General features: G+C 43.3%; 2 protein-coding genes across 9 annotated transcripts in view; one reads left to right on the top strand and one right to left on the bottom strand.

Moving 5' to 3' along the window:
• The window catches only part of LBR (lamin B receptor), a 58,544-nt gene that overhangs the window by 646 nt on the left and 36,077 nt on the right, over nt 1-21,821 (top strand). The window contains exons 1-3 of one of the 2 annotated variants that reach the window (XR_013063146.1): nt 10,589-12,144; nt 16,477-16,568; nt 17,288-17,356. The gene's annotated coding sequence lies outside the window, so the exon portion shown is untranslated. Of the gene's footprint in view, nt 1-2,541; nt 2,854-10,588; nt 12,145-16,476; nt 16,569-17,287; nt 17,357-21,821 lie in introns of those variants that run through there. The other variant, XR_013063145.1, reaches the window with a different exon arrangement.
• Nucleotides 13-20,540, bottom strand: LOC117602781 (uncharacterized). 7 transcript variants are annotated; one of them, XM_034321232.2, is made up of 7 exons: nt 20,288-20,540; nt 16,855-17,328; nt 6,065-6,279; nt 3,631-3,792; nt 2,519-2,777; nt 2,159-2,452; nt 13-2,076 (listed from the first exon to the last, which is right to left on the bottom strand). In XM_034321232.2, the coding sequence occupies exons 2-7, from the start codon at nt 16,937-16,939 to the stop codon at nt 1,862-1,864; spliced, it is 1,230 nt and encodes a 409-aa protein (XP_034177123.1). In that variant the 5' UTR covers nt 16,940-17,328; nt 20,288-20,540; the 3' UTR covers nt 13-1,861. The 7 variants fall into 7 exon arrangements, with proteins under 7 accessions (XP_034177123.1, XP_034177118.1, XP_034177119.1 ...); XM_034321227.2 differs by lacking the exons at nt 16,855-17,328; nt 20,288-20,540 and adding an exon at nt 9,361-10,589 and having other exon boundaries at nt 6,065-6,956; XM_034321228.2 differs by lacking the exons at nt 16,855-17,328; nt 20,288-20,540 and adding an exon at nt 9,366-10,589 and having other exon boundaries at nt 6,065-6,956.

Raw genomic sequence — 21,821 nt, 5'->3', positions numbered from 1 at the left:
AAGGAACATATTATAGTTTGTAAGATGTAATATTAGAAGTGATTTATTATTATTATTTCATTATTATTCGTTGTACATGATATAATAAATCTATTATAATTGCGAAGTATCAATGTATGGTACAATCCGATTTTGTCCAATGAAACAATTGGATGTCTGTATTCGCGATTAGATTCGCTCGTATAACTCGATCCTCGTACGATCGCAAAGTTACCCTGAAGAGGCGTACTCCGATGCGTGGAGCAAATTTATTCTGGTAAACAAACTTGTGCAGGCAAATAATCGGTATTCAACGGTGTTTAACTCGAATGAGAGAAAAATCAATCACACCTCACGTATCGAATTCACTCAATCGCACACGTATTAACGACGTGTATCGTTTCGTCGCGATACACGTGGGATCACAGTAAAATCGCGAGTCTTTGTTTTATTTGTTTCTTGTCGTCGTCTTATACTTAAGAGCATCTTGTTCCACGTTTTGTTTCAGCGAGTATGAAGGGGACGTATTTTTACAAGTATACGCCGTCGGTTTCTTATAAATCTAAATTATCGATCGCGCCTGCGCAATCGATCTAGCTATTGTCTGTATGCAACAAGCGTATATTGACTATACGTTTTTAATATCTGTTTTCTTCCTTTTTATTATTTTATTTCTTGTTTGTACTACAATGCCAATTCATGCTACTCGTCCTCTCTCTAAAATTTCTACGGGCACCTAAGAAAAATCTGATTAAGCTTTCCCCGTGTCTTCTGATCCATCTACCTATTCCTCCCAGAAAAAAAGGCGGGAGATCTACCGTTCGAATCTTCGCCGGCGAATAAAGTATAAATTTCAAATTTACTCAGTTTCGATTTCAAAGTTGTAGTTTATCCATTATTCGCCCGTGTCGCAATCAAAATCCGCGAGTATCGATAAATCCAGGCAAAGATATGTAATATCAAACGTGTGAATGCAATTAATAAAAGATCCGATGGATTACGTTTACGGAGTATCATCGACGTCGACGGTTCTATGTCGTGTCGAGTTGAAAATCGGTTCGTCAAGTAGTATTCCAAGAGTATTTTGTCGAGAATGTTTGGCGATATTCTCGTCGCGTTCGTTGTGTGATATATGCGGTAATCATTCGAATATCACAGTTTATCGAGTATATGATATGTAGTTAGCGATTTAATCGATAGTCGTCGATAGTAATAAAAGTGTCTCGCGTGTCCCTAATGGTATGTACATGCAAGAGTCGTCCCGATTGTATCGAGCAGCCAGTTACGCTTGCCTTAACGCTGGATGAAATATGTATGTAAAGTCGAAAAATACAAACAGGCCAGAGAGGCGTAACTAGACGGGTGTGCATCCCGAAGCGTACAGATTTTTCATCGTGATATCCCTAAAGCGTATACGAAGGTGTTTCCCCATTACGATTCCATTCAGAGATCACTAAACACGATAGATATCCGACTTTCCGATAGCTTATTGAACAATCGTCCATGGGAAGGGCTCGTTTCGTGAAATTGCTAGATTCGTAAGAAACGTCGGCAGTAAGAGCTCGATAAGATCGTAAGCGACGCGTTACAAGGAGCGTAGAACTCGTAACCGCCGTCTCTTGGCGATGCAAAAATACAAGTGACTTTATAAAACTGGAGAAATTCTTGTTGACGACAGAAGCGTATCGTTCGAAACTACCAGTATTGCGAGCTACTTTTACAGTTGAACGAAACGAGCCCCGAGCAGATATTGTTCCATCCTCGAAGATTATCTTGTAACAATGTTTCCGTTATTGCATCTTGTTCGTTTGTAATTTCACAAAGTAGCTCTACTAAAGTGTAGTCTACCATCGGTAACGCGTTGTCAGCGTTTCTTGAGAAATCAGAAGCACACCGAGGGTCGATAGAGACCGGTGTATCCGCATAATCGAGCGCGTAAAGCCGGCAACAATATAGCCGCCGCGGAGAGATTGTCTTGCAACTGCGAGCACTCGCAGATCAGTAGATACATCTTGTCGCCTTGTGACATGGACTTGTGCAGGGTGATGCGTCTCAAGCCAACCGATTTTGGCAGGTATCGGTATATCATGCGGGCACCTGGAACAGATTCAGTTGAAACTTAGACCTTGCAACCCTGAGGAGATCCTTGAACTTGAATTTTGAAAGACGGAAAGAGTACCGGTCCAGTAGAGCCAGTTCTGCTCGAACTTGAGGCCATCGTCACCCTCGAACACCTTGAAAATCGAGACAATGTAGCCGGTGGACGGAATCGGTGGTCTCACACCAGGTGGTTCCAATGGTGGCCTCGCTATTGTCGCCACCTCGTTGAACAAATCCAACGTGTGACTGGCCGCGTATCGAAGGTCGCGAGGATCGAACTTCCTCAGTGCAGCGCATTGAACCTCGTTGTAAAAATCCACGGGATCGGTGTTCTGTTTGTTTATCAGATAATACGTGATGAACGGGAAGTCCGCTGAAATGATAATCATACTCGTTAATTACTTACGTATAAATAGAATCTTCATAGATCGATACTAACCATTCTTTTCCATGTTTGTTAAGAGAATACTCTGCGAGGCGGATGGTGCTATCTCGGCGACCAGTTCGGCCGCTGTGTCCCTTTGCAAAACCAGTGGATGAGAAACCGGGGATTCGATCAGAGGATCCAGCGGTTCCAGAGGTGTCATGAAATGTGCGAGAACGCATTGTTTCGGGTCTTCGACCTCGAGGACCGACAGAGGACTTCCTGGCCTCTTTTTATCTGCGATCGGAGCGTGCTGCAACGAGTCGAAACAAAGCTGTGATTGAAGAAAGAAAACGATTAATCAACTGATGGGGATTTGGCCAGCATCCAACGTTAACTTTCACCATCATGTAAGTAGAAACATTTTTGAAATTTGTTTAATATTAGTCGCATATCAATTGTACGAACTGAGGGTCGGTGAAAATATTAATAAGGTAATCGGCAATGTTTATTCTACGATCGATACGTCATTCATCGAACTTTTGGTTGTACTCCACCTCGACAGTGACGCTTTTATCTATTTTTACCTTGTTGAGGTCGTGCCAGCAAGGTCGTAACTAACTCTAAGGCCAATAACTCGAGCATTCTGGTTTCAGCAGGTGCATTCTCGATTAACATACCTTGTGCATATCGTAACGATGAAATCATTGTACAGATAGAATTATTTGGTGACCCAATTTGTAACGAACGAAGCCATCGAGATGTTTCAATTTCTTGTCGGATCTGTTTAGAATTTGATCGAAACCAGTCGATGAAGCTTCTGATGAATTTATGAGAGAACATTTTAGCGCGACTTGGTTTATCGATCATTACGATTGCACGCAAGGTTGTGACGTTAAACGAACTCGTTGCAAAACATACGCACAGTTCCTGGTTGTGAAACGTGTTTGCAACACGATCAAACCGAGTAGAATCAAAAGTTTTAAAATAACTGGTTAGAGATATAAATGTTAATAGATAGACTTCGTGACAAAAGGAAATAAACTTTATATATGTATAATACAAATCAGGCATGCGAAGATTTTTTATGTCTTTTCACTTTCGCGTAGCATAAACGTTAAAGAGGTGAATGTAAAGAATGGGGAAGATTGTTGGATGAAATTTCCTATGGGATTCGTAGCACGTACCGGTACTCCAGCTGGTAGAAATCGTTCGAGAGAAGCGAGGGGAATGATGAAACAGTCGCGGTCCAAAGTGGCCAGAGAGATCGGTTCGCTTCGTGGTGGACTGTTCCCGGAAACCACAAGGGGCGTGTACGCGCCGGATGCCCGGTTACCACTGAAGGAAACCTACGAACGCCATACAATTCGGTATAATTAACTTTAGTCAGACTGTTCACGCCAACGTCCATCTACTGTCGCTAAAGTTACCCTCAAACTTTAACCCTTCGCTACACAATGTCGAATCTAATTTGAAATTAATTTAAACAGGTACAATTCTCTCCAAGTTTCACTGCTTCTTCTATCGTCTTCTCAAAATGAATAGAATCACAGATATCGGCAACGTATTCGCTGGTGTCAAAGTTTAGCGAGAGTTTGTTGCATCTTTTAACAACCACATATCTGGGAAACAACACCCCTGGGGTTGCGAGTAAAACGTTGAAGACACCTTCGTCTCTAGACGTAGGTTAACGTCGTCCCCTTCGTTGTACCCTCGCGTAGACTCGTGATTTATAGCCACGCGTAAACGCTCTTGATCGTTCTTGGCATTTTGTCTCGGCATTTGACATTTTCAAAGCCGTTTTTGCTCCTATTAATCCCTGGAGTTGGTATTTGACTACCGTGCGACAGTAACCTTCCACTTTCTCCACAAAAAATTACAATATCAAGCGAAAGTATTGATCCAACTATCTGAACATTACAAATCTTCGTTCCTTTTAAAACGAGAAGATAAATCGCGATTTTGGAGGATTTCCGGTGTACCCATCGATACCGGAAAATCCCATGTCCGAGTCAAGTTTATCAGAAAATTGATTCCACCATTTGCTAGTCGTTGAAATCAGAAATCTTCATTTAATTCCCTTGAACATTTTCCTGAAGATTTCTATAGACTTTCTTTCTTCCCCATAAATTTTTACCGATACGTAAAAAAGATTTAAAAAAGACACTTTGCAAACGTAAGCGTGTTCCACGTTTCGAGCAAGAGACGTTATTCCGTTCTGGATACATTTACATTCGAAGGGAAAGCGGAAACGCGACACGATCGCGTTTGTAGATTTTCGTTACCTATTCTGCCGAAGATGCTGTAATACTCGGTCTGACGAATGGCTTCGCGTTGCACGGTACCCAACATCCATCGTAGAATTTTGAAATTTTCTCAAATACGAGATTCGTGTGTAGATGATATAATTTATCAATGTGCCAAAATTTATTCAAATCTAAGAACACTCGGGGGTGGTTTTCATATGATTAATGAAGCATTCAATTGTTTGAGCATTTTCAATATGTATCAATCCCATCGCTAGTTGTTGGTTTACTGGGAGGATATTTATGGGACGTCGCGAGATCCGCCTTGGCGTGCAATAAGATAGGGAGTTTGCGTGCCGGTTAGTACAGCGTAGGTGTAACTTTATGCGGTTGGACTCGTATCCTCCATAATTTGCGAAACGATCCCAGTGTATTCCGAAGAGGCTGCTACGTATCCGCGTGTACGTGAATCCAACCCGAGGCGTGTACTTCCCGTTGAAATATCGTCACGAGTGTCCGGTTGGCCGTGTTTCAGGTAGCCACTCGTCGATAGCGAACCGACATGTTCGACCGGTCGGTTACAACGTGTAATTTCCAGGAGGAACTCGACCTTTGCTAACCAAAAATTATCATCCTCCCCGGTACATATACATACATATAGTTTCTCTGTATGAGGTCTAGCCTGTACTTTCGTCGAGCAACAAGCTTTAATCGAGGCGAGCACGATAACCCGACGTATCGTGTCCCCGATTCGTCTTACAGGCTTGATAGGTCGACGGGAAAACAAGATTTGCTATGATTCGTGTTCCATTCGTTTTGTAAGGATTCGGTATTCTATCGGCGCGAATCGAACCAACACGATCGTAAACGCTTCATCTTCGAAACTGAGAACGCTGATTTTCTTGTTTTAGGAAGTTGATCAGACTGACGTAGGAATGAAAGTGATTGTATCTTTAACCAAAAGGTTATAGAGTTGCTATTCTTGTAATAGCTGTACGTCCACGTAAATTGGAACAGTAGTCTCTTAACTTGAAGGGAGGGACTGATTAAATTTAACCCATATTTCCAGCTGGCAACACCTGAATCGAAGTATTTGATTAGACACGAGCGAACGATCACACGGGCGATTAGGTAGCATCCCGCGATCGTCAATCTCTTGCTTCGATTGATTGCGGTGACTGAAGATTAATTTCGGTATCTTCGAGCTAGAGAATCAACTTTCATTAGTTAGTGAGTTTTCAGTCTAACTAAATTCAACGTTACCGCAAGCTTTGATCAAACCAATAGAAGGGTTAAAGTTCATTCACCCTAACATCTACATACTAATCACTACCAATACCTACTCTCTGCTTTGAAAGCAATCCGTTCCACCTACCTGTCTGGAGGCAGTCGGTGTCGGTGGTTCGGAAGATTCCTTCTGCAGCACGCTCTGTGCCTGCTTCCGTTTCGCTTGGGTCCCAGCGTTGGACCCCTGTCCAGACCCGCTACCACCACCGCCCCCCCACTTGATTACATGAGGACCGGAACTCTTCCTCGGTGGTGGGCCCAATCTCTCGGTTGGTTCTTCCGGTGGCGAGCCGAGGGCGCCGCCTGTCGGTGGCGTGAGGAACAAGTGAGTCCGGTATCCGAAGCCCTGGTGCTCGTGATCCGCCATCGAAGGGAAGTAGCCGAACTCTTTGCTGCGTCGGATGGGTGCGCGCGTCCCGACGGCCGACTGGCCGGCGCCGCGCACCACGCCGAACCGCGTCCCCGTGTACCCCAATGTAGCCGGCCCGTATGTATTTCCGAGGGTCGTGCGACCCTCCAATCCGCCTCCGCCTCCTCCTCCTCCTCCTCCTCCTCCGCCACCACCACCGAATCCCTTCTCGCCGAAGTTCTTGCGGAACATAAGATTCATGACTGACCGTGAGTGTGCTAAGTTGGACCGTCCACGTGTACGACGTGTGTCGTGTGTCGTTTAAGGGTCGTTCAACCCCGCGGTTTTTATTTGTCTGCTTGGAATTGTTTTACCGCGTGTGAACGAAACACCGCGGTGGTGGTGGTTCTAACGGTGCTCGACGATCACGAAAGCGTCCCTAGCCAGTCTCCCCATATTTTTCACGATTTATCTCGACTTCGTGAGCCTTGCCGCGTTTTCGGTACGTTCGTTTGACGGTTTTTCGATCGACGATGTAATGTATCTCGGTTTGTGTGGGGGAGGCGCGGATATAGAAACGAGAACAGCGATGTGGGATACTGGTTAGTCTTGCGCCGCTGTCGAGCTTCGTCTGTGGAATCGACGGCCGCACTTGCGATCAGAACATTCCTCACTTGTTTCCCGACGGAAAATAAGGTTATTGGAGAGAGAAGTGTTTTAAAGAGGTACTGCTGTATCCTGGCACACTCGAGCGAGTTATTCGTTTGTTAGGGGTTCGTTCTACCCGCGGCAAGAGTCAGGGTACCGTTGGAAGACCCGGAACGATTCGCGCCAAGTGTCGCCACTCGAAGTTTATAGTTTGCTGTACTCTTCATCGAGTAACTTTTGAAAGACGATTTAACGAGCGTCCCTATAATCTCATATTTTTCGTCCTGTCTTAATCACGAGCAACTGGCTTCGATCGGTCGGAATGAAATCGTTCCGTGGAACAAACTAATACGATTTGAACATGGTAGGATTAAAGCTGAGCACGAGGACGATTTGATCGCGCTCGATTTAGCTGGAGACTTCAAGGTTCAGGATTATAATTGCGCCTTGGAAATGACAGTCGCGTGTCACGCGAACATCACGAATTTTCCTTTATCCTTCTGATACGTGCACCTCGTTGATATTCCCGATTCAATTTATAGCATTGTGTATATTATTCTTGAATTAATTTATAACTTAATACTTTCCATACTAAGGAAAGGAATAACATAAGATGTACTTCACAAATGTATTCTTCTGCTGTGGCATAACATTAATCCATTAGCTGCCACGATCCCCATTTCGGGATTTTGGAATTTTACGTACACTACTCGGTGCCAAAAATATGCATATATATAACTTATCCGGCCAAAAATTTCAACAATAAAAAATTTGGTAGATAATGGGTTAAACACCCCGGCAATTTGCACAAGTATAAATACTCAAGTAACTGTGTTTTGTGAATTAAAAGTTTTGACGATTTACACGAATGGAGTGAAAATAAAGACACGAGACTTGACCTTCTCACCACGAGGCATGTTTGCTAGACCCAACAGCACTGACTCTAACTAGGGAGTCTTTCGATTGATCTGCCGCAACCACAAGGACTGTCTTGTCACGATAGTATTCATGGCGCAGCCAGTAAAACGCGATTCAAACCTTTCTCGAAAATCGATGATAATCAATCGGGAAGATTGATCCGCGATAACCCGATATCTTTCATCTCTCAAACTTTCCACGTAAACGAAGACGTTCGAAGTCCTTTGTAATCCTTCGTTATAGATGAAGATTGCGTGTGTACTTCTTCGAAAAGACGCATTATTGTCACGGGTATTTCTAGACAAACGTTTTTGACACCGTCGACTGGCTGTATCGTAGCCAAGCGTCAACGCGATGCAATATCGGCCGACGGAAATTCAAGAATCGTGAACTAGTTCAGCCGATATTCAACGTAAACAAGAATTAATGAACGCCTGGTCAGGAATAGTGTCCTTTTTCCCTCGAATTTCCACCGATGAAGTTGAAGCTGGCAATCGTTTGACGTTTCGAGTTACGACACTTGGCCTGTCGGTCAGATTTTACCCGGGGCAAAGCGAATCGTGCCTTCCTACAATCGTTACCACGATTTCAAAATCACGTACCGGACGCTTCGCTTAAAAAAGATGAAAGAAAAACCGTCCGCGTTTCTCCGTTCACGCGTTTGATCGACCGAACCGAAGGGCCATTTTGCTTTCGTTCGTTCGCCGGCGAATGGTACCGGATATCATGCACAAACTCCGGCACATGGAAAGCGAACATCAAGCACAACGAACGGTTATGGCGTGGAAGAGGCCTGCTCATCAAGTTGCCTCGAGGGGGATCTCATTTTTACTGGCCAGCAGTTAGATGGCGGAAATTCAACTTTGAAGATAAAGTGAAACTGACAAATTTGGTATTTCTGGTCGACAGAAGTTGAGAACTTGCGAACAGTGGTGTCAGAAACCAAGAGGCAACTTCCCTGTCACGCTACTTGCTGTGCAGGCCTGGTATGGAGTTTACACCATAGAGCAGTGCTGTCCACTGTACTCTCTAAAAATATCTCCAGAATTAATACTTCTGCAGCCGTTCGAAAATCAAACAAATATCCTGGACAGCACTGCTGTACACCAACAGACACTTTGTATTAGTCATGAGACTTGTCTACGACTACAGAAAAAATACAGCGAAGCGTAAAAAGGATCCACAATCTCGTAACCGCGTTTTCGAGTCGATACAACGTCTTGATCCACATATGTACATATGATTCACGAATAAAACCAGACATGTTGAGGATTTCACGAGGGAGAAAGAATGCGTGGCTCTGTCCGCAAACGGTAGGAAATGGAAGAACGGGTAAATAACACGTAGCCAGGGTAGACACCGTCAACTTTATCCCGCCACAATAACCCCACACACATAATAGTAATTCACAGACACGGACAAGGGAACAACGCACACAAAACACACAGAGAGAGAGAACAAAACGTAACGGTACAGTTCGTTGTTGCTTGCCACGAACACCTCTCAACAACAATTGATCTCACAACGATTTGACACAGATGCTACCTGATGATGATTCGAGCGCTGCGTGGCTGCCGGATGCGAAAAAAGGGCAAAACCGAGCCAACAGGCAGACGAGATCGAATCGCGAGACACGTGTTCCGTTTGCACCTCAGATCGATACAATGTTCCGTTGAAATATTCACGGTTGATGTTGTGTATCGCCCAACGTCAAGGTCAAGCCAACGCAACGGGTTATCTTCGACCCTGGAGACCTAGTTCGGCTCGATCGCTCGCGGATCGAGCGGAAGATCGATCGATACAAATGCTAGATTCCACGTGCCCTCGAGGGAACGAGTTGCAAAGAGCGATGGTGAGCTTCGCCACGCGCCGACAGCCTAGCACTGAACGTGCACGAGGCGTCGCGACGCTGACCAGAGCCCGTTCACGTCGATCGTCCGCTCCACCGTCACTCCGCTGGCCAACGACGACGCTCACGGAAACGCGATGATTTTTGGCCACGAATGATCTGGCGAGTTTTGGACGTCGTCGAGGTGGTTTCTCGCCTTTGTTTTAACAGTTCTTTCCTTTTCGTGTTTAGATACAATTAAGCTCGCGCCGAGACCGATGTTAGGCTAAGAAGCGATACAGGAAGGCTATGTTTCAGCCTCGCGACGTCTCGTGGCCACGGAGCAGTGCCAAAAACTTCGCGAACGCACTACGCCTCGATTTTCACCTTCTCCTCTCTAAAGAAATCCTAATCTATTACTAATCTAACCCCAGTCCCGGACGTGGAAACTTTTAAAAAACAATTCTCCTGGCAAACTGCCCGCCGTGAATATTATTAGAACTTCCTTTTTTGTCACCCATGAAAAATTCCAAGGACTTTATTGCAAAATTTCTTTGCCCATTGAATCACGCGAACCGGTAATCGTTTTCCGTCTCGCGATAATAATTCGAGGAATAAATGTAAGATTCCGAGCTTTTATCCTTAAAAAGCCTATGAAATTCTATATGAAATTCATTTAACGTGAAATTAATTTTTCTAATTACAAAGTAGGATTTATGAGGCAAGTCGAGTCGCGGTAATAAGTCGATAAATCCCAAGTGAAACAACGGAACTTCTTGTTACGAGAAAGTTTCGCGTGAATGCAAATTTGTTTCGGGATGTACGATGGACTTAAGACTGGAAATACTTGTACGGTTCCGTTAAAAGTACTCGCGAAACTCGACGATTTGAAAGCTTTTTTAAAAGCACCTTGGTTACTAATAGAAACACGTGCCTTATAAAAGCAAGAGATCATTATACCTTTCAACAACGTTATAGCGACACATTTCTCTGTTTTCCGGTATGAAATCCAGACAGAGACGCGATATGGAAAACAAGTAAAAAGGAATATAAAAGAAACGTCGCAAGGAATGGAAAGATCAACAAGTGTTCCATATAAACCGAATCGTCAAACTGTGAACGACATTAAAACCATCTGCATCGAATTACAGAATATTCCCTCTGCAATCCTTCTAAAGTATTATTCTTTCAAACGCATAGAATACTGATTCTAATTCATTTCAATGAAAAAAGTGTGTTCTGCGTTTACGGCAGTGTATAAATAATGTCAAGGACTTGGAGAGAAAAATTGAAAACAGTTCGATTCATCGGATAGGAGGCGTTAACGCGGAGATTTCACGGATGAAAAATGGACCGAGATTTATGGCGACGGACCGTCACCATAATTCAGAATATCGCGGATGGCCAACGCGAGAGAACACGCGAATCTCGCCAAAAATTTTGCCAGCGAATTTTCGCCCATCTCTGTTCACGGGTCAGTTAGCATAAGAGGAACGATCGGCTTCGAGGAACATGCAGATCAACTTGGCAATCTTCTTCCAACGATGAACCAGAAGTTTTTACATAACATTATCGATGATTGAAAGATGTTACAATACTCGTTGATTTTTAAACCAGAGTCTTGTAGATGGTAATGAAAAACAAAGTAATTTCAGTGGAAAAAGGGACGGGAAAAATTTCACGGTGATTAGGATTTGATTAGTTCCATTCACCATCGTTGGAGTATCATCTTTCCCGGCTGAGAAATGTCTGATCGCGCTACTACTTGTCTGACCGCGGAGTATTCTACTGCGAGAGAGCAGCGCGCTCGCTCGCAATTAGCGCATATTTATAATTATATACACGCTTATTTCTAATTAGCACATTCAGAGTTGCCTTGAATGTATTCATCCTTCAAGCTTTTTATTTTTTTTTATTTTAAGATGCTATTTCGTGTTTGCTTGTTATCTTTTCAAGGAGACTTTCATTTTCCGTTTCTTACCGTCTTTTCTTTCCTCCGAACAAAAATATCTCATCAACAACGAACGTATTCTTGGCATTCGTCTAACGGACTAAAGTTAACGCACGTATCAACGTCGCTGGCCGAACGACAAAAACTATGAATACTTTCAAGGTGCTTGAAAAACGAGGAAAATCGATGGGACGCGTCGATTTCGCAGTGTCATGGCAATCGATCGTCGAGCTTATCAGAGTGAAACGACCTCTGCTAATCTTCTTAATGGCCGGTGCTCTATATTTCCTTAACTATCAGTGATTTGGTCGTTTCGTTTCGAGAAGTACAGATAGCCGAATCATTTTCAAATGGAGACTGGGTTGATAACACCAACAATAAAAGTGTGTTTTTTTTCAAAGTCGAAGTAGAAGTTCTCTTTTTATTTAATGAACTTTCTTATAGTCGATAGAAGTTTTCCCATGGCATTCGCACGTAAGTAGAACGCGAGGGTTAAACTTGAACTCGGGAGTTCAAGTGCGGGGTTCTACGATTCTGTCGCGTGAGGTCTCGTTAACAAGCTCGAGAAATCTTATTTCCAATCAACAAGCAATGATAGGGGTGAAAAATCTCGTTGATAGGCTTTCAGAAAGTGAACCCTATTAACCAGGTAACCAAAGTTTCGAACGTGATCGTCGATGCGACGCGTTGTCACGAAATCTCCATGAAGTTAAAGCATTCGTCGACCATGTCGGTGCATACAACAAGCCAGGCCAGTTTTGCATTCGCGACGGCGTACCGCGAATACGTTTGCAGTTGGGCAAAATATAGATTCGCATTCTCGAACAGCTAGCTCGCGTTGCACGCGCCATTCGAATAAACGCGCCAACACTAAAAGGAACCAAATCGTGTTTCGAATTCTACGTTCACGCTTCCATACATTCTCAAACGTCAAAGTACTTTAGATCATTTTCATTATCCATAGGAAGTATCTTTAAACTCTGTATGGACAATATTTTTCTAGGAGCCGATAGCAAAATAACTTGGTGCACAAATAACACACTTAAGTTTAAATCTCTTGGCCGATCGTGGTTCAGAAGGAACAAACGACATGGAAAATTCGATTTATGTTCAGGAGACGAGCGTGTAAGCGAAGTAAAGGCCAACGAATCGATATCAGAGTCGTGACAACTCGCGAAAATGAATCGATTCTGCATTCGCACGTGCCACGGAAATGTTTAATAATTTCATTCGATATAATTTTGTAGAAGGAAAGAAGTAATAATAACGATGATAGTTTCTCGAAATTCTAAGGGTCTCGAGCGCGGGTATATTTATTTCGAAGCGAGTTGAAAGTGGGGCTTTATATAATATCATAGTTTAGGAGAAGAATAAATTGAAATAACCGAAACGACCCAGCCACGAGTGTGGCAGAAAGAACGTAAACTTTCTGAAAACAGCGAAGGGATCCTGGTCTCGAAGAGAACGGTTCAACAAGTAGTCGTAAAATTGGTGGAAGCTTGACAAAATTACAGCTGCAGTTTACGATTCGTAAAATTTACTGAATACAATTTGGCACAAGATCACTTCCGTATTAACCGGTCATTCGACTCTTTCGTTGTTTCTTAAATATGGTCGAGAAACACATAATAATTTTCCATAGCATGTTTTGGAATCATAATACTAGATGCATACGTTTGATTGTTTTTTAGAGAAGCTTGTTTGTTCGTCAAACACTTGACAAGTCACGGAAAGTGTATTTCTGGCAAGGAAACACACTTTCTGTACATTGTATGCAAAGGCGACAAGTGATCCCTGGCCAGAGTCGTTAACCTCGATATAAATCACTTCAAACTTACTTGTCGGTGTAATTTATAGTTATTTTCACCAAAGAAATATTATATTGGGTCATTTGTAACAGTGTCATAAACAATGACCCCAGACAATCACCTTTTTCCCTACATGTTTCATTAATCATCGTTGATCAATTTATTATGCAATACATTAAGCAGCTGTGATTGATCTAATATGGAAAACGTAGGAAAATATCAAATGTGAAATGTAACACTAATGATATTTAAAATTTTCCTTTCCTTCGATCGTTTATTCCCATAGCGATCAACGTGTTACATAGTTATTACGATCAGCTGGTTCGATACAGGTTCTGTAACCAAGACCGTGACGATTTATGAGTTCCCTTCTAATTGATCATTTATTTAGCAACGTCAATGTCGCGTAATATATGCCTTTCACTGTTTGTCAGTCCCACGAACGTGCAACAAGGCAATTAATATTTAATCGTGAAATATACAGAATGTCTAAAAAATATTGTACACCATGAAAATATCAAAATGAATCGAAAAGTCCTTTACCATTTTTCAATCCGAGGCTTCGTTTCGGAGATATAAGCAGTTTGAAAATTGACTGCCCGACTTCCGGGGTGCCCTGCTCACGTGACCGTTTAAACAGGGCACCCCGGAAGTCACCCGCCCAATTTTTAATCGCTCATATCTCAATAACGAAGCCTCGTACGACAAAATGGTAGAGAACTTTTCGATTTGTTTTCACCCGAAGAATCTAGAGTTCTGACGGTATGCAATGTTTTTGAAACACCCTGTATCTGTCGAACAGGGTCGTAATGGGAATGGTAGGCGCGCGCCTAGTCGACTGCATCAGAATCGATTGCACACCTTGATGCGCCCGTGCAAAATTTCTTTTTTCTCCGTGTGCAGTGCCGTGCGAGCAACCTTGACTTCTTTACAGCTAGCCACCGTTTAGATTGCGAGCTAATTTTGCATTCCTCCGGAGGTTTAACCTTTCCTAGAATCCGGAATTATTCACTTCTACAATGTTACATTTTATATGGAAAAGATTCGAAAAAATGTCGAGTGTCGATACAAACACGCTAACTTTTACCAGCTGCAAGCGAGATATAGCGTTTTTTTAAAATTCAAAAGAGCTATAAATTGTTTACACAATACGCGGATCGATTATGCACGTTCGAGCCTCCGCATTACCATGATTTTACATCTTTTCTCTGCCAACGGCGTTATAAATAATCGAACGAAAAACAAACCAGTTATCAGGATCGAATAAACAATCACCGTGGATAATAAATTCACCTATTCTCGTTCCTGTTTATTCGACGCGGTTCTATCTGCGGTGCGAATTTATTTGCCTTCACTGACCGATAACCTTCAACAGTTTGTCGTTTCTAGAATTCGACAGGAAAATCGAAATATATTTTTAAAATACCGTCTAGAGAAAATGTAGAGGAATTGACGGAAGGGGTTAAATAGGATTCTCTCTCGATGTACCTATCATTTCAAAGTTACTCGACAAATTATCGAACACGATGTGCCAATTCTATCGACAGTCACTTGGTTCTCTGTTAAATAGTTCCATCGGTAGTGGCCGATAGTTCACGGTCCGCATGGTCAAATAGTTGGCTCGTTTCGACATCGTGGAAGAGACAAGTTTCTTTAATTAAACAGTCGACTCGAAGACGATCTTCATAGAATTTCCGATGTTTATCGAGCCAATGAAAAAGTCACAGGCTCAAACATCGTCGTCGGGATGGAAAATCTTTCCCCGGGGATGTAAACAGTTTGTCGCAATGCGATTTGTAATGATTCGCTAGTGGGCCGTGTCGCTTCATGTTTCATTCACCGTTTGTTTCATTATGCAACGCGGTGGTTAACGGCACGGACACCACCTGTTCCCGGATTAATTGCAATTTCCGTCGACTCGGGTAACCAACAGCGTGACGAATGAAAACGTCCCGTCGCAGCCCTCCTGTAAATATCGGCTTTTTTCCCCTCGGTTACTTAACTTCCCTGTACCGTCGATCCGCTTTGTCGTTTGTTCCTCGCGATCGAACGGCATGCAAATACCTTCCGAGCACAATTTCGAAGATCAAACGACATTCGTTATTTCACGCGATCGCTGTTTAAAAGCAGTTTAACGAAACGGCTGGGTATATTTTTCGTATCCTTCGCTCGCTCAACGTCGTCGAGGACATCGTGAATTCGCGTTCAACGTCAGCCTCGTTTATCATCCCCCGCCCCGGTCAAAGTTTAGCGCATGTGTTTCAGGGTAAACGTCGTCGCTATACTCGGCGAATGTAGTCGAGTTTAAAGTTTGTCGGATTTGCACGCTCGACGCTTCGTCTCTCGTTGGAATTACGTTGATGGATCACGAGCAACCGGGGATTATTGTTTGTCGCTATAATTAATCTCTAAGCGTAATTGGCCGCATGCACGTGGACCATGCAACTTTCTCTAGGCGATGGGACATTAATCGTGCCGATGTTTTTTTTCTAATTTGATGAATCGTGTAACTCGGACGTTTCTATCGAATAAAAAAACAAATTCACAGGCTTGCTAGATGTCTAAGAAATAATTTATTCGACAGAAAAATGTATGCGAGCAGTCTCGACTAGTTTGTTGTCGCGTTTAATTAGAAAACTTCGTGGTTTTGGTATTCAAATGAGCCGTGCGTATAGAGGACAATCGCATAGCGGTGTAAATTTAATAAATATTGATGGCCGAAGTAACCTCGTTGCTGAATTTACACCGGATTTAAATAACGCAATCCGATTCGAAGGGAAGGCAACCAATTAAATGTATACGATCACTTTTGCAACACCAGAGGCGAAAGAGAGGTTCATTGAAAAAGTTCGATGAAAAAGTTATTTATTAGGAAGCCTTTGTTAAGTCGAAAGACATCTAGGTACGAACCGAGGGATGCCGCGAGAAAAACCTGCTCATTCCGATTCGACTATCTGAAAACTTTGTCCGACCGTTATAGAAACCCAATTTCCTTTAGTACGGACCACGCCCGCCAACTTTCAAGGATCGAGAGGAAATCTTATAGAACGTTGCGGTCCCTCTGTTTGCATTCCAATGGCAAATAACGAAGTAAGTGGAACAGCTATCGCAAGTAGCCTATGGAACGAGTCACAGGCTTTATTTTTTGCATTTCCGCCCACTATGCGATCGTTAGTTGCTTCTAATGATAAAAAAATTATACTTGGAACGTTTGCATGCAATTCCCCCATTTTGGTCGAAGGAAAATCCGACTCTTTTTCCCGTTTAAAAGTGAAACACCAAATTTACGAAAGTTTTCTAATTATACGCTTATTATTACCTGTTCTAAAATTAAGAAATCGGGAAAGAATGCAAAATGACAGTAAAATTAACTCACCGGTGTCGTAGAGTGGACATGGCATGTACGTGTACCGTTGTTGTTCCGGATGCACCACCGATTTGTTCCTCTGTCCGCTAGTCATGATCGCGAATTTGGTCACGTATTGGAGGAACTTGTCATAGAAGAGAAGAAATGTTGTTCGGATTATCGTTAAGGAGGTATCGTAGACTCTGGTCGGTTGCTCGCGTTTCGATCCCAAATGTGGCAGGATTATCCGGTGATGTCCAGGTGCGTTTGCATCCTGCAACACTGGACCGCGCCGCGACGCATCGGTTCTCGTGCCTCTTCGCAAATTAACCAATTAAGGATGATCTTGTTGCCGCCGTGCCAATTAGGCACCGTCCCCCACTGACCGTGTGCTTTCGCGTATACGAGTGGACGTGTCAACTTAATTAGCACCGAAATAACTGGCTTCTTCTTCCTTTTGTAGAATGGCGACTCTCCTTCAACCCGGCGTGCTCGCGGCTTCACCTTTCGCAGAGAGACAGACGAATGCCAGGTAAGGAACGATACTTAAAGCTTTCTCGGAAGTTATTTTTACTCGACGTCGCGCGGGAAATACGAAAATAACGCGTTTCGCGGTTAAAACAACAGGACCACGTGATCCAATGTAAACACCTGATGCACTTGGTCGCGTATCGTCGACGATGGTCACATTTCTGTCCATCGGTTCGATTTCATTTAACAAAGCTCGCAGGAAGACTAAATTTATTACCAACTGCTACGGACGATCTGGCTTGTTAGCAGATTACGAACCTATTAACGGGTTCCAAAGTTTCCCCGCGTTACGCCCCCTTTCCTAATTTCAACATTTCCGAACTTCTTGGTGGATCCTCAAAGGAGGCGCCACTGGTTCGATAGGCATCGACGAATAGTGCAGAAATGGAAAGATGATCGGCGTAATCGGAGGTAGTAAGAGAGATATGTACACTTAGGGGCAAAGTACGCTTTATCGGTTGCCTTTGATATAGGCCCCTAGACTCTAGGGAGATCCTTGGGCGAACCCAATCTGGAACCTCTTATCTTCGCATTTTTTCCCTTTTATAAGAAATTTACATGCCTTCGCTTGCGTCAAAGGGTAAATATCACTTTTATCCTTAGATTTTTCACTATAGATAGGAGAATAGATCAATTACCAAGTTAGCCTTATCGCGTTCGCGGTTGTATTTCATTTATGCAAATAACACGTGATAATCGCCAGGTAAGAGGCAATAAAAGTCGCGCGGTCGTCGTGAAAATCACCGTATCGACACGGCTATCGAAAAACGGAAGCAATAAGCAAGTATACTAAATCGCCGGTGTCGTTTTTCTGGCTGGTAGGATATATAGGAGAGTGGGTGCTCGGAATCGAGTGGCTCTCATCGAAACAGTACCCTCGAGCCACAGACTTTATCGACGTTGATCCGTGTGCGAGGCAATCAAGCACGCGAGGTTATGCGCCATTGATCTTGATGATTTTCCCGCGCTTTCTCGCGCCAGATACCGCGCACCGCCATAATGGATAACGTACAGGTGCGTTCATTGAAGTGACAATAGAATTAATGACGCTAATAAAATCGAGAAGCGTGTTAATTATACCCGGGAGAGTTAGCCTATTGATTGCACCCTTGAGACACGCTTGGATGAACATTAATACCGTATTCCCGTTCGATTACAATCTGTTCCTCTATTTAGAATCTTTTCAACCCTCGAACGGCGGACCATGTAGAGAGCCCCAATTTTAATTTAACTTTGTATTTCGTATCATTTCCATTTTTTAAATTTTACATCATTTAATATGTGAAACTCTTTTGTTTAAAAATGATAAATTTAGCTTTAGCGTTAATTGAACAAAATACAAGCGACTAAAAAAAAGGAACAAAGGAAAAGGCAATCATTCTAAAGGGGCTAAATACGCGTTACCCTATGTGTAAAACAGTCCGCATATTTTCGTTTTATAACCAAAGCTGTGTTAATCTTCCTCGCGAGATTAAATTAAGCCGATGGAAAACCGAAAGGGTGTACCACTGAGCTTTGGCTCGCATAAAGACCGTTCTTCGATCGCAGGCGGGAATTTTAATTTGATTAATGCTCGCGACGGAGTAAAAAGAAAGAAACCGGGGCTGGAGAAGTCGGTTATTGTCAAATGGCCAACGAAAAGCCTGTTTGTCAAAGAAATGAATTGACCCGACGCAATTCGGTTTCATTCGAATGTTTTATAGAGGTCGATTAACTCGCACCTCGATTACCTCGGAAGGTATTCGTAACTAAATTAAATTGAATGTTTATAATAAAATCAGGAATCGTATTTATTAAAACACAACGTGAAATTTTCTTGCTTTCCGAATTTGGAACATGAATGGATTAAGCATCGAATATTTGTGGTTAATGTCGAAAACAAGCGAGCAAAGCGAAACGCGGCCAAACGAGCAACGAGTAGACGTTTTTCGCTTTCATCAACCGTGAAACCTGATAAACTCCGATCCTTTGAAGCATCGTCGACTCGTGTCACGTAATATTTTCACCCGCCCGTTCGCCGGAAATGGAGTTCGCGCGGCCGTGAAAGCAGTAGGAAAGTCGCGTTACATCCTAAGACCACTTCGAGTATCTCTGGCTAAGCTGCTTACGGGTTTCCTGGATTCGTGAACAGAGATACGATCGAAAAGCCCGTCTACGACTGGTAGAAACGTAGAATCAGGGGAGAACGAACGGTTTCTAAGGGTTGTATAAGCTGACAACGCTTTGTCATCCCAAGCACGTGGACCTGGCCGGTCGATTTTCAATCAAACTATAAATAATCCAAGTTCGATCGCGTCTGAACGGAATACCAAGGGTCCATGTATCTATTGGATATTTTCAACATCAAATAAAGGCTGCTTATCGAATATCTAAAGTGTTTTTGAAAGCCTTCTCTGATGACGAAGTTTTGTAAAAATGATACTTTCTTTCTTCTCTTTTTATTGATCAAGTCTGTAGGTTGGACTTGTCCTTATTTTAAGATTCTCAGAATTGTGAAGAATGAAGGAAGCAGGGCTTAATAAGCTTCCCCTCTCGACTACTCGAGAATAGCGCAAGCTAGACATGCTTATTTTCCAGCTGGAGGTAATTAGGGAACTACTCGTTCGAATGAGACGAATCATCATTCTGAATATGAAAAGATACAGAGTCTAGAGTTTCTATGAAACTAGAAAAAAAATATTTACCTTCTATACCTTTGAAAGCACTAAAATTCTGCTGTTTAAATTTAATTTTACCTTCAGAAATTCCCTCAAAGATGTACAGATTAAAACAACATCTAAAACAACCCTAACAGAATTGCATCAACAAACTTTCGTTTCATTCACAGATAAATTTTCACCCCTTTCGGAAACACTCCGCACGATATTCGTGCACCTTCCATACTAAACGCGAACCCTTTCCACCCTTCCCGAGATAGAATTATCCCTTCTACCTTTCACGCGTCTATTCTCCAAGCCACGTGGATTCTCCCGTCGCGTTATCCGCACGGAGTCGATCCTTCCGATATCCTGTCGCGCGGATCCTTCCTCCTGTAGCTCGATCCTGGCCAGGTCGTCCGAAACGGTGGTCCCTGGTGCGAAAGATCTCGTCTAACCAGCCAGGATTCACATGCACACCTTATCTCGCGAACGAGCCAGCCACGAGGTGAACTGCTCGGTACACGGGCCGACACTCGACTGGACCGCGACAGGGTGAAACAGAGAAAGAGGTAGATACGGAAGAGAAGGATCAAGATATCCGGTCGAAGGTTGAACAGAGAGAACGTTTTAAGGGTAAGCGGAGAGAAGAACGTGAAGAGAGAGGAAAACGTTCGGATGTAAAGCGTGTGCGATGAGGTGAAAAGGGTGAAGAAAAAACGTTGGAAGAAAGAAGGGAGAAGGATGGAGGATGCTGCGGATACGGGAGCAGAAATTCATTCCGTCTTTCTCTGGCTTCGCCGCAACGCGTCGCGGCGCATTTCATCCCCCTTTCGAGCCTCTAGCGAACCACCACCCCCCGTTGCCGGTCCCTTCGCCCCTCTCCTACCACCACGAAACCCCCTACACTAACCCCCGGTTCTATGTCGCAATGTATCTGCAGTCGGAAGCAGAGACCCCGTTGCCTTCGAGACACCGTCGCGAATGTTGGCCCTTCTTTCTACGCTACCTTCTTTCTTCTTCTTCTTCTTCTTTTTTTTAATACCTTCTTTGCCCTTCTGTCTGCTCTTCAAGTATCACCTGGCTCTTCGCGATCTTCTCTATCTTTGGCCCTCTTCTGCGCCAGACTCGAGAGCGCCAGAGGACGATTCTCGCACAGAAACGTTTGAGCGGAACTGAAAAGTGCTCGAGGAATTGTGTCCGGTATACTTTGCGATAACTCGGTGGCAGATAATTGTTTTTGATATTTTCGGAGAATCGTTGAGCGATGGTAATTACAAAGCAGAAAAATGGTAGTTCTGTCTTCTGGAAGTTACTAGCAGAACTTAACTCGTGTGCTCTTGGTAAAAATCAATTTCACTTCTAAAGAAAAAGAGTGCCCGAGGAAGAGGGTCAGCCAGAGGAGAAACGAATTCTTAATCGACCACCGAAAATATTCATGGCACAGTGAAAGAAAAAACTTAGCTTTTGGCTACCGGTTTGAAATGCTAAAAGCTTATGCAATCAATCGTAAACTGAGCCAGATCAGTGAAAATATATAACAAATGCATGTTTGGGACAATTAGCTTATTAGATTGGCAAGATTCGGTAGAAAGAGAAATTCTTTTATTAACTTCAGACAGAGTCGAGTGATCCGGAAAATTTGCTGTGTTTTTTTCAATTATCTTCCGGAGTCGAGCGGTGACACGCTAGAAAGAGCAATTCGAGCGAACGAAACTGGAGTTGAGCTACCTAGGAGAGAATTGTCTGCAATTCAGTATTTATGACTTTGTTCGTTGCTCTAGCTCGCTCGAACCAACGCCGGTCTTTCTCTCCTCGCGACCATGTCCG

The sequence above is a fragment of the Osmia lignaria genome, chromosome 12 (genome assembly GCF_051020975.1).
Source record: "Osmia lignaria lignaria isolate PbOS001 chromosome 12, iyOsmLign1, whole genome shotgun sequence".
Taxonomy (NCBI): domain Eukaryota; kingdom Metazoa; phylum Arthropoda; class Insecta; order Hymenoptera; family Megachilidae; genus Osmia; species Osmia lignaria.
Note: the sequence above shows the minus strand (reverse complement) of the source record. Positions and strands in the feature narration are given on the sequence as shown.